The sequence below is a fragment of the Hypomesus transpacificus genome, chromosome 11 (genome assembly GCF_021917145.1).
Source record: "Hypomesus transpacificus isolate Combined female chromosome 11, fHypTra1, whole genome shotgun sequence".
Lineage (NCBI taxonomy): Eukaryota > Metazoa > Chordata > Actinopteri > Osmeriformes > Osmeridae > Hypomesus > Hypomesus transpacificus.
Window position 1 is genome coordinate 15,213,442 of NC_061070.1, and position 12,338 is coordinate 15,225,779.

The 12,338-nt window shown below is 43.2% G+C and overlaps 1 protein-coding gene across 2 annotated transcripts; it reads right to left on the reverse strand.

The window, feature by feature from the left end:
• Positions 1–4,550: 4,550 nt before the first annotated feature.
• Positions 4,551–9,610, reverse strand: LOC124474147 (polycomb group RING finger protein 5-B-like). Of its 2 annotated transcripts, none has more exons than XM_047030062.1 (9): positions 9,448–9,610; positions 8,487–8,750; positions 8,171–8,267; positions 7,985–8,040; positions 7,707–7,763; positions 7,445–7,584; positions 7,231–7,329; positions 6,989–7,078; positions 4,551–5,914 (listed from the first exon to the last, which is right to left on the reverse strand). In XM_047030062.1, exons 2-9 carry the CDS (start codon positions 8,596–8,598, stop codon positions 5,867–5,869), a joined length of 699 nt encoding a protein of 232 aa, XP_046886018.1. In that variant the 5' UTR covers positions 8,599–8,750; positions 9,448–9,610; the 3' UTR covers positions 4,551–5,866. The 2 variants fall into 2 exon arrangements, with proteins under 2 accessions (XP_046886018.1, XP_046886017.1); XM_047030061.1 differs by having other exon boundaries at positions 7,707–7,766.
• Between the last annotated feature and the right edge of the window lie 2,728 nt (positions 9,611–12,338).

Sequence of the window (12,338 nt, forward strand, 5' to 3'; positions counted from 1 at the left end):
TGCCGGAATGAGAGAGTGAGCACTTACCACACCCCACCCCAACGGATGAGTCTGTAGCAAGTCTCTTGCTCCATCCTCTCTCCCTCCATCCCTTTCCCCCACTCCCAAAACCACTGACTCACTGGCTTATGACTGGGCCACTGTTTGGAAGCCAGGTGTGAAAACACAGCAATGCATGGATCCAATCAGCCAGGCCGGCAGTAGCTACAAATATGTGTCAATTCAGTTTGTACAGTGTGTTTCTTCTCCTGTGCCCTTATAGAGACCATGGGTTGGTCTGCTGATTCAGGATCCATTTAGCCTTTTAAATCACAGAGCATGGGATTATATAGATAGGAGGAAACTTCCAAGATTCCAAGATCCAAGATTACACTACTATTACACAACTCCTAAACATGCTGTATTGTAGTCATTGCTGAGTAGTAACCTACTGTTAGGTAAAAGGAGTGAGGAACCACAGCTTGACACTGAATCTGTGTAAAGGCAGAAAGCCTAAACAATATCTCTGTTCTATTCCAGATCATTGAAAATGTACTGCCAGGACATATCTATTGCATCTCTGTTGCCAGTTTTTACTGGTTGTTAGATGCAGGGACTCTCATGGGTGAATTGGTTGTCAAGAGCAATATTTGGTTTTATTCATAGCAACCAAAAGTGGGGGTGGTTTATACACGTGTGCATTCCATCCTTAAGCATCTCTTACCCTCCTATCTGCCCTTGTTCACTCCCTGATCTGACAGGCCTGGAAAGGTGAAGTCGACCGACAGGAGCATGTTTAGGTTTTGCGCAGTCATCGCAAATCAGTGATTTGGGATCAATTAGGAGGACAAATATGAGGGGAAGTAGGCAGGTCCACAGAGTCTCTTTCCTGAGCTCTTCCATGTGTAGGCCAGGATGTTGAATAACCCAGGCATACACACCAAAACACACACACGCCTTCCCTGAATCATCCAGATGGGTTACTTGAGGTTGTATTCACATCCCCCAACTGTATTAGTATAAGATGGCCTGTTTGTGTGTGCGTGTGACTACCCATGTCCTCCGTTAGGGGGCGCTCCTCACCCAGCTGTGACTCAGATTTGTGATAGTTACATTTCTCCCACATGCATGACACTTACTTTGGTTACTCATATTAGTTCCCTCAATGTACAGTAAGAATCATTTGATGCTGGGATATACAGAACAGAAATAACATGGGGGTGCATTTCAGGGCAGGGCTGGAAATGCATTTATGGGCAGGGCTGTATTCTGTCTTGCCAGGAAATGCACCCTCCGCTAACTCTGACTAGGAAAGTGCCACATGCATGAAACTTGCTCTGGTTACTCATACTAGTTTTGTCTGTATAAATTAAGAATCATTTGATACTGGAATATACAGAACAGAAATTACGTGGGGGGTGCATTTCAGGGCAGGCCTTGTTTTCCATTTGATGTAAATGCAATTCTGGATATTCTGAAATCCCTTCCATATATAGTGAAAATGTTTTCACACTCTTACATTCTCAAAACGTATTACTTATCCTTATAAGACTTGAGCGCTTCATATATGAGTGTGTGAACGTTTCATATGTGTAAGTGTGAGGACAGTCTGAATTATTTCCTAAACCGCCCCTCATAGTAGCAGCGCTGACCACTGAGCATGTTCCCCCTCTCACCTGAACCATCAAGTAACCTACTGTTTGCCAAACGGTTACACAACTGTGTTGTGGTGTGTAATTTTTCGCTTGACCACAAAGTCACTGGCAAAGACTTAGTGGATTACCCTGCCAAACAGGGGACATTGACATCCAGTTAGTCTGTTGAAGCCTCTGTTTGATATTCACAGTTGGAATTGTTTACTGCCATGGATTACCCCTACTTTGCAGCAGTTTCACTTTGGATGCTGCAAGTGTGAGATGATCTATCTTTAGTAGCGAGTCCCTGAGGTAGCCCTCTTAGTAGTGCCAACAGGTTGCTTGTAAAGATTAGGTCATTCATTTTCAGATGGACTGACTCATGCTCTTAAGTATGTCAGAAGGGATGGACTGAATGTCCTGTCAGAGGATAGTGTAACTAATACCTCCAGTACACATCCCTGAGACAGTAAAGTGAATAACTCAAGGTGAACAGACAAGGATTTGGTGGCTAGAATGATGTCTCTGTACAAGGTTGTGACTCTTCAGCCACAAAAACACACACACACACACACATAAGCACTCTGTCCCATAGACTTTTATTTCTCTGGCACATACACCCTTGCTCTCATAAACACACACTATTCATGGATACAGTAAACACCCATTCACACAGACCAACCCCACATGTAAAGTGCTGCATTATACACATACAGACATACAAACACACACCCTCTCCTGTTACAGTGCAAGTCGTTTTTGTCAGGTTTTAGGTTTGGTGTGCTTGTAACACGCTTACTTCACCCTTCTATTCCAGTTACACCTGCCTGTCTCAAAGGCACACACACAGTCAGGTATTCACTAACGTGCTCACTCACACGCTTGCTCTCATAAACCGTGGCCCAGGAGAGAAGACCTCTGTAGTGTGTGAACTGAGACCACGGCTGTTAGCCCCTTTCAGCAGGCATATGTCATTGATGTCACGCAGTAGGCCTTGAGTCATGTGCCATCACTGTCTGCCTATCATCTGGGGAGCTGGTCGTCTGGAGCTATCGTCTTTCAGACCACATCACCAAGGCGTCTATACCACGCCAGGCCTGCGCTGAGCTGTCACCAACATACCCCCCCCCCCCACCCCCGCTTTGTCCTGTGTCATGCTCAGAGCATGTCAGCATCTGTCTCTATCTATAGAGATGGATGTTGCTGGGTGGAGGTTTTTAACGACAGCTGACGTCACCTCGAGGTGAGGACATGGTAGTACGCTGTCTGGAGAAGTTGATGTCGTCATTGCCAGGCAAGGTCCATAACAATCAACAGAGTGACACGGCTACCCGTAAGTCCATATAAGGAGTCTGCTTCCTGTGGGGACGCCCATCTTGGGGCTTGTGATAAGGCCCAGCTAAATCACTCTCTGCTGATGAAGTGTCAGGAAGGCGACCTTGCCAAGGACGTTATTGAGGTTGTGGGTCAAGACAAATAAAGAGGGAATGTGACCTTGTAGAGAAAATGAAAATAAAATAAATGGAAGAGTGTATATGCTCAGCTGTGTAACCAGAATTAGATCAAACAAATCCAAACAACTGTTGGTCAATGTACAACAGTAAACAAATCAGTAAAAGTAAACACCCAGAAGGCCATCTATATTTACTTTTCTATTATTGGTAATCCCAAACCTTCTGGACCACAGATTGGAAGGGTGATGCAACATATAGCAATGACTTTCAAGAGAGATTATCCAGACAAGGATGACCAGGTAAGCCCAACTGGTCACCCAGACTTACATACTGGTCAGTATACTCTGTGAAGCATTTAAGGGGCAGCTTTGTCTCTGCTTTATTTGATAGGCATTTCAATCTGTATTTTATCAAGTGCAATCAGAAACATTACATTCAGTCTCCCACTCACACACACACCCAAGGCATCCTAGTCTAGTTTATAACAGCTCTGTATCAGGTTGTGCATCATTGGTTAACCAGAAATGTGTCTTTATTAAGTAGGATAAAAAATAGGAAAGACGACAACAAAGATGACCTGCGATGATGAATGATATCTGACTGACAGAGACAGAATTAAGATCCCAGTATTATGTGACACGTATTTCACTGAGGTTCCGATGAGAGTTGAGCCCTTGTGGATCATGATGACACATAGTGCCACAGTCCAATCTAGTCCAGTCCATTCCCATTACCCTATGATACTGAGGTGATATTTTTACATCCAGCAGACTGACCGGCTCACATACAAAAGAGGAGGCGGCAATTTTAGGGGATCGCTTTCCCCAGGGATTGTTTATCAAACCGACATTCTGTACCATAGCAATATTCCTTCCTGTCACAACATGCTACATCTGCTTATGTCTCTCAATAAGAAAAAGAAAACACTTAATGGTGCTTTGAAAAGCCCTGCCATTAAGTGAGATGTTATAAATCAGACACCTCAGTTGCTACTGTTCATGGCAGATGAGCCCTCCTCTAGACGTTCTGTCAAGATGGCAACAAGCCTACTAAAACATAAATGGAAAGTATATGGTTGGGAGGACAGTTTTAAAACAGGACTGTGATGTGAGGTATTTGGGTTAGGGGTCTAGCTGAATGTAGCCTAAATCTATCATTCCAAAGGTCCCTCTGGTACGACGGGGGTTTGAGGGGATGTGTATGAGAAGTCCATGGGGGAATTTGTCCTACATATCTCTGACCTTGAAACATTCCAGCAACAGCGATAGGGACAGGTGAGGACAATTGTGTGAGAGTGGATGGACACGTGTGTGTGTGATGATGATTGTATGGTGTGTCTGTGTGCGCGAGAGAAAACTCAGAACAGTGGGTATACTGAAGGGATATCATCAGTAGCACTGTCCTGGTTTCCTCTGACTGGCAGAAAATACATCACTCATCTCGTTTTCCTCTTCATCATTGGTCAGTCAGACAGACAGTCCAATACATGAAGCAAAGTGAAAAACATTTAATTCATTCCTGAACAGAATACAAATAGCTAGGTACAGAAAAAGACTAAACTTCTAGAACTTCCCCCAAAAACTCAGGCACAGGTACACACATTTAAAAATAGAATATATTATTCATAAAACAATTTGAATATGTACATGCTTAATTGATTTGTCTATATACAAAAACTTTACTGCTACCGACGCCAGTACAGTAATAATGCAGTCTACCCAGGAACACACTGTAGGAACAAGTGCAGTAGGAACAAGTGCAGTAGGACAGACATATCTACCAACACCAGTGTGTATTGACTGAGAGGCTGAACATCACATTAACAGTTTAACGTAAGAAGCAGCTAGACAGCTTTTTGGGCACTGTATTGTATGGAATTACAGAGGTCATGATGCAGTGGTACTAGTATCTCATGCCACAAAGCTTAACATGCACAGCCTAATAACAGACAGGCGTATCTTTAAAGCTGCACATGGGATAGCAGTTACATCAATCTCAGGCTGATCGAATCTCTCCTGTGAGTGTTCCTGTCTCTATCTTGCAGGCATCCAAGCGCTGTAGTCGTCTAATAGCTGCTTGCAGAAGTGAATGTCAAACCTGCTATTAACTGGACCAGGAGCCAAGATGTGTGTCTATGATTCAGACCCTTTGGAACCTGTTGGTGGATGTCCTGTGATGTTGTGTTTAATTTGTTTATTTAGTGTGAAGAACTAATCAGAAATATATTGTCATCAAAATTTCTTGGTGAAAGATATTGAGCAAGACCTGGAAAATACATTTTCTTATTTCCAGTGTTCTGTTGACATAATTACATAAATTAACAGTCCAAGGCTTAGCTCATGTAAGTATAACCTTGCATAATGACATTGAGAGAGATACACCTATAACTAAACTAAGTGTGAGTTTGCAGTAAATGTTGAAGGAGACTTTGGCACCAAAACTGGAAGGGCACAGGCAACAAGAAAGAAATCATGGCAGGATGAAAAACATCAAGTCAACCTCATGTTAAAGGATGAAAAACATCAAGTCAACCTCATGTTAAAGGATGAAAAACATCAAGTCAACCTCATGTTAAAGGATGAAAAACATCAAGTCAACCTCATGTTAAAGGATGAAAAACATCAAGTCAACCTCATGTTAAAGGATGAAAAACATCAAGTCAACCTCATGTTAAAGGATGAAAAACAACTGAAAAGGGTTTTGAAAAGTCTATACTCCACCATAATCAAGTCTTTCTAGTCCTTCTCTCAAAAAGTGGCGCTTGGCCATTGTGTCATCTTCCCCAAAATCGTGTTCAGCTTACCCAAAGTCTATTCTAGGTCTGTATTCCAGAACCATAGGATAAGCCTGAGGGAAGAGAAGAAATAGGCATTATAACATAGCTCCTCAATCAACAAACACATGTGGGTGTATTATCCCTGAACAGAAACATTCAGAAACAACTCACAGAGTAACATAACTATTAGCTGTTGGCAGCATCAAACAGTCTAGACTGTTCTCTAGGAGTTCCATGACAAGAGAGATCACTTCATGCACCTCATATTAAAGACTGATTGTAAATGACTGGAAGAACTGGATCCCCCCTTGTTTTGCATACTCACTGTGTCGTCTAAACATAGTGTCTGTTCCTATAGAGCATAGCAGGACAGGAACTCAGAGTTCTGTCCAGCTAGCCGGCATGTCAGTAAGGTGCTCTGTCTGCGAGCCAGGCCTGCCTCGATCAGAATGTTCAGGGAAAGCAACAGGAGAGACCCTGGAGCTGTCAGGTGATTAGTCCGACACTGGAACTCTCTAATTCTCGCTCCGTCTCTTTCTCGACTTTTGACAATTCTTTCTCCTCTACCAGCTCCCGCCCCTCCACTCATTCTCCCTCCCTTCCTTCCATTCTTTGTCTCCCTGGTTCCCTCTCTAGCCTGGACCCCCCACAGGGACAGCTGTCGTCACTCTTCAAACACTGTCCACACCTAGAAGGCTGAGCTGAACTTGGTTTGGCCCACTAGAACAGTGGGTTGAGGCTGTGGTTTACTGGGTACAATGCCAACCGAACACCGAGTTTATCACCTAAAGCTTATCTGACACTGACTAATGCGTATTGAAAATATGCTGAGGTGTGAGTTCAATTTAACATTAAAAGTGATGAGGCGCACTCACATTTTCTCACATGCTCTAATTTAAGTGTTTTGTTTAAAGTTTCTTCCTGGGAAGAAAAAAATAGTAGATAAAGCATATTCTGTCGAAAATATCTTTCTTTATCAAACAATTTAGTCTGAATTTTATTTTCCCTGAAATGCAAGACTCAAACCACCAACCTCCCACTCCGACCCTACATGTTTGTCCGTTTAGGAGGACAGGGAATGGCCAGTAATCTATGTAACTCAGGATGTTATGGCTATGATGGAAGGTGCTGGTGATTGGGCTTACGTTGTCACCGTGTAGTCTCCAGCGGGTCATGTATATGAACTCCAGAGTGTGGTCCTTTCCCATGATCTCACCATTACACAGAACATCCAGCTACACACACACACACACACACACACACACACACACACACACCACAAAATTACAATTCTATGTACAACACACTCGGATATACTTTATAGTATGAGACTTTTTTTTAACGTAATATTTACTGCCAGTATCAATGGCATTCTCGTGCTTCTCACCTCGCAGGAGCTTGGAAGTTGTAGTTTCAGGCTGAGGAACTTTTTGATGGTTCCCACGGTGACTCGACTGGAGCAGCGAATGTATCTCTTGATCAGGTCCTGCAGTGTAGAAGAAATGAGGAATCATTCGTATAGAGCTCAGAGAACACACAAATAATGAGGGTGGGTCGGAGGTCACGCTGTCACCCGTCATGCTGCAGTCACACACGCATACCTTGACTGTGTTTTCCCCTGACAGACTGTTGTTACGGAGACAATCGAGGCAGATGGCGATCTGTGGGTCGCTCCGGTGGTAGTCATCATCTTCATCCTCATCTTCCTCACTCCTCTGCTTTTTGCACCTGAGCCCGTCCCCTGTAGCATAGCAACTGAACAGCTCAGCTCTCCTTTGCTCATGAGAAAATGCAACTGGTGTGTTGTTGCATAGTCTTCTAACAGTTGCTATGTGAACGCACATCTTAAGAATGTGTTCATACCTGGCCCGTTGTCTTTCAACTGATTCCTCTTCCAAAACTCGGCTTCCTGCTCTTCTTCTTCTAGTCGACATCAACAACCAGAAAGAAAACAGCACCAACACAATGTTATACCCCAATCAATTACATTACCTAAATGAACAACATGACCTACTTTGAAACAGCTTTCCAGATGGCCGCTGGCTAGGCTCAACAAGGTTTAGACTTGTTTTAAACTGACTGACTTGGACCAGAGATATGTTGATGATCTAATTCTGGTTAGGTTGTGGCGAGGGACTCACTCTTTCTGAGGCCAGGCACCAGTTTAAAGATGATCTCCTCCAGAGTGTTGTCACATCTGGGAAGACCAAGAGCACTGGGTCATTTGGAGAAAGGTCTCCACACAAGTTCAGATCCAGAATCTACAGTGCGTGTAGATAGATTCTGATTAATGAGGACATATAATGGCTGTGTCATTTGTGTTTTACCGTAGCATTTCCAGAGGGTTCGTTTCATGGACCTGGATGCCACACTTAGGACAGTCATTACTGTCCTCAAAGTGCTGGATGATGCAGCTCTTACAAACTGTGGAAAAATTGAAATTTATTATTGTCTTTTTTAGCTGCGACTTGCAGCTCTATACTGTAACCCGCTTTGTTGGTCTGTCCACAAACATTGCATGAAGACGTGGTCACAGTTATTGTGAATTTGTGCTTATGAATCATGATACCTGGTATGCACTGGTTTGTTTGAGACAAATAACGTGTGAGTGAGTGTGTGTGAGTGTGTGTCCGTGCTACTCACAAGTGTGCAGGCATTCTGTGACTGTTGTTGGTTTGATCAGGTAACCTTTGCAAAGATAGCATGTGATGAAGTGATTAAACTCTCTGACCAGGTGTTTCCTTTCCGCCATCATGACCAGCCCAGCACAGAGTTTCACAGATGTGCCTGTGGTCCCCGAAGAATCTGGGGTGAGCTCTGAGTAGTCATCCTCATCTTCATCCTCTGCCAGTTCACTTGTGCTACGATGCACATTCTAACAGAAGACTGCTTGTACCCTTGGATAGTCTGCAAGCACACAGAGAATGGGTTAGACAGGTCACTATCAGGCAAAACTCAGTACTACTTCAATAACTTCAGTCCAAGGAGAGAGATGAGTTAGTGCACACCATCATTCCATTGCAAGATTCTGTTAAACACCTGTCTACACGGCAAAACTGCCACACGCACACATACATACACACGTGTGTATAAACTATAAATAGCTGTGTCGACTCAAAAAGAGAGAAGCAGTCGGTCGTGGTGAGATAAACGCTAAAAGTAACGCTAGCCTACAACTGAAAGGGTTGTTCAGCTAGAAAAATCTCTGGCACGCAGTTAATAAATTCGTGAGAAGCACATGCTCTTCTCATGGCCATAACCGAGAAGCCCTTAACGTTATCTCATCGGCAGGTTTGCGTCACCTGAGTCAAAACAACAATGTAACCACATAAGCTACCAAGGAAGCTACTGTAGCAATACTAGCCTACGCACCATGTTTGCAACAAAGTTGCACGGAGCGTTTGCTATAGTAGACAGACCATAGACTGAACCGGTTGAAGCCTGCTACCAAAAACGACACAAACTGCAAGCTAGAGCTGAAATGCGTTTTATCTTCCAGTCCTCCTTCACAGCGCATGTCAACATCCTCACGCATTAGCCATACCATCATTACAGCATAAAGTTTGACGATATGACATCGGATTAATCAATAAAAAGTCCTTACCGCTACTTATGCCGGCGTGATCTCGATGAACATATTGTCCTGTACGCAACGAGTTTTTTTTATCAATTCAGCTAGGAAACGGCCATCACAAACTAGCGGCAAGAATACGGAACAAGCCACATTTTTCACAAACACGCAGATGAAAGTGGGCGGGGAGGCTGTGTGTGTGTATGTGTGTGTAAGTGTCTCTTACACTCAGGTCCGGGAACAGCAGCGATCTGAAGTGAAATGCCCGTTTTTTTGTAGTTTTTTTCTTTTTACATTTTGAATTCTACCAAACGTCATAAAATAACAAAATGTAAGACATATCTAGCTCTAGATATCCAATAACATTGATCTATCGACTAGTTAGAGGCGCAGCTGTGCGGCACTATTCATAATTCCAGCTACTGAGGTATCTGATGTCATATATTTTTACACGTTCCTACGACTCACAAGTAAGCTTGGGAAGTATAAACACCATAAATCAGATGTATTTAACCGAAGCAGATGTATGTAGCCTTTATTGAAATATATCCATCCATCATTGATTAAAACTATGGGAACACTTAGGGGCGCCGCCAGGAATTTTGGGGCCCATTCATTTTTTTGTTGTTGATAGTTTATATTCGTTTTTCTATTTTTTGGGGGCCCCTGTCAACCTGGGTCCCTTAGAATCGTCCTAACTTTTCCCCCCTATACGGCACCCTGGGAACACTACACAGAAAACAGTGCACATCTCTGATATTTCAAAGGCGATGTTATATTTCCTTGACAGATCTATTTTGTTTTACTGGGAAACCTATCCCTATTGATTTCATTCAAAAGCAGCTGAATAGAATGAGAACAGGAGGCACTGTCTCATGTAAAGAGAACTGGAGAGAAAGAGTGAGGGAGGGAATGAGAGACGGAGATAAGGCTTTTCTTTGCCCTGAGATCTTGTCCATTCTCTTTCGAAGCTGCTGTGGCTATGATAAGACAAGGATCATTTGAATAATGAAAGAGAGTGAGGAGGTGGAGGTAAGACCAAGGCAACGTTTGCTAGTCACTCCATAAAGACTGAAAATAGCATTTGGTTTCCAGAACAACAAGTTTTACCAACGAGAAGCCTACCAATTAAATCAAATAGGAAAGCAGAAATGTCTTCTAAGCAACTAAAAGCCACAATGTAATGAAGCGATAGCTCATTTGGGATTCCTTCTAAGCTAAAAATGATCAAATCTACTGTCTCCATGTTTGTCATACTTCACCCAGAGACTAGCACTAGCCACTGGCCAGACCCATTTCTGACATGGGTAGGGTGTGATCACAACTGAAATACTTTCATTAACAGCTGAAGCCATGATATATTTACTTCCTCTCACACACACAAACATACATGGGCATACATTCACTGCTGTTATAGAAGAACAGGCTGCCGTTATATTTAACAGCAATTTTGTGTCTTTCGGCAGCTTGTCTCAGCTTCAGATAGTCTTTGTTTATTCACACACCAGTCATGTCAGTTGACAGATAGACAGATGAAACATATTAATATAGGACAGAAAAATGCTGACAATTTTCTAAAGTTGAAGGTTCCAAATGTGGCACAGTAAAACAAACAAAATAGTACAAAAACTTGGTCTAAATAAGTCCTACAATTGAACTTGGTAAAAATGTATTGTATTATAAATCATTACTTGTTCAACTCCACGCCCCCCCCCCCCCCCCCCCCCCCCCCTGCGCCCAACCCACCCACGCATGCACATACACACCTCATCTTTCACAGACACACCTTCCCCTTCTCTTAACTCCCACCCCTAACTTTCTTGGCTTGGGTCTTTTTCTGTTTACCTGTTCATCCCCTAAACACTAATACTACCTTCATGTATCCCTCTCTCACTCCACTGCTTCCCCTCTCACCAGCAATGAACTTGAATGTGGATCATGTTCCGTCATTGACAGGTGTTAGGACGAACGCCATACCACACTGTAGGCTCTCTGTCTGTGGCCCGTCCTATTTAACAGCTGGTCTATAAGTGTCATTTGTCTTGTCTGTGTGAGGTTTAATCCTCAGGTCTGTTTGCGGCATGTGGCACACATACAGAGTGATATCCTCAATTAGCCTACTGAAGGGATGATGTTCAGAGAGCAAAACACTGTGGGGTCACCTAGGAGGAATAAGGATGTGAGAATTTGTTTGGTTTCATACCTCCTAATTTCCCCTCTGTCAAATCTGAATAAAGCATAATCGGCAAAACTGCATTGCTAAATTGCTGCCAGTAGGTCTACATGGAGTAGCCTAAATAAAGAGCTCTGGGTGCTTTCTTTCTCTCATCCGTAACACAACCACAGCTTCAACTGTATCATTACTTTCCCACAAACAAGGCTGTGTAGCCACGAGATTTACACTGCTAATAATAGACTAAACAAGATATATTTCCAGAGGCATTTCACACAAGCCTATATTAAAATGTCAAGTCCTTCTATGGATTCCCAGCGGCTTAACACTAAACGAAAGCTACTGAGCAGAACTGATGTTGCTCTGATGAAGTACCGCGGGAAAATGTTGTAGCCTTTAAATATTCCTAATATCCAACGTGTTTCCAAATTATAAAAAAAAGTTGTCAAGACACGGCGTATAGATATTTTTACGTTTCTGACTCATGTGGCACGTGTTCTTGACGAGTTGCTAGCTTTGGTCACTTCACTTCACCTATTACATATAGGGAGGCCGAGCATTGCTGATAAATTTGGTCATCATTCTTCCTGTCGGTATGTAGCTTGGCATCCTGAAATGTCACCTTGATCTCCGAGTAGTAGACAGCTAGCAGAGGATGTTAGGAAGTGAGTCTATTTTTAGCTGGGACCAGCAGCTCTATAGCTTGCTCTGTCGGTCGGTCAGTCCACTAACATGTCCCCGTGGTCGCAGC

Excerpts from the sequence above, each read along its gene's own strand:
- LOC124474147 (XM_047030061.1), bottom strand. The coding sequence starts at position 8,598 with ATGATGGCGGAAAGGAAACACCTGGTCAGAGAGTTTAATCACTTCATC. Across the intron at positions 7,767-7,984 it reads GGTGCCTGGCCTCAGAAAGA|AAGAAGAAGAGCAGGAAGCC; the intron begins GTGAGTCCCTCG and ends GATGTCGACTAG. Across the intron at positions 7,079-7,230 it reads AACTTCCAAGCTCCTGCGAG|CTGGATGTTCTGTGTAATGG; the intron begins GTGAGAAGCACG and ends GTGTGTGTGTAG.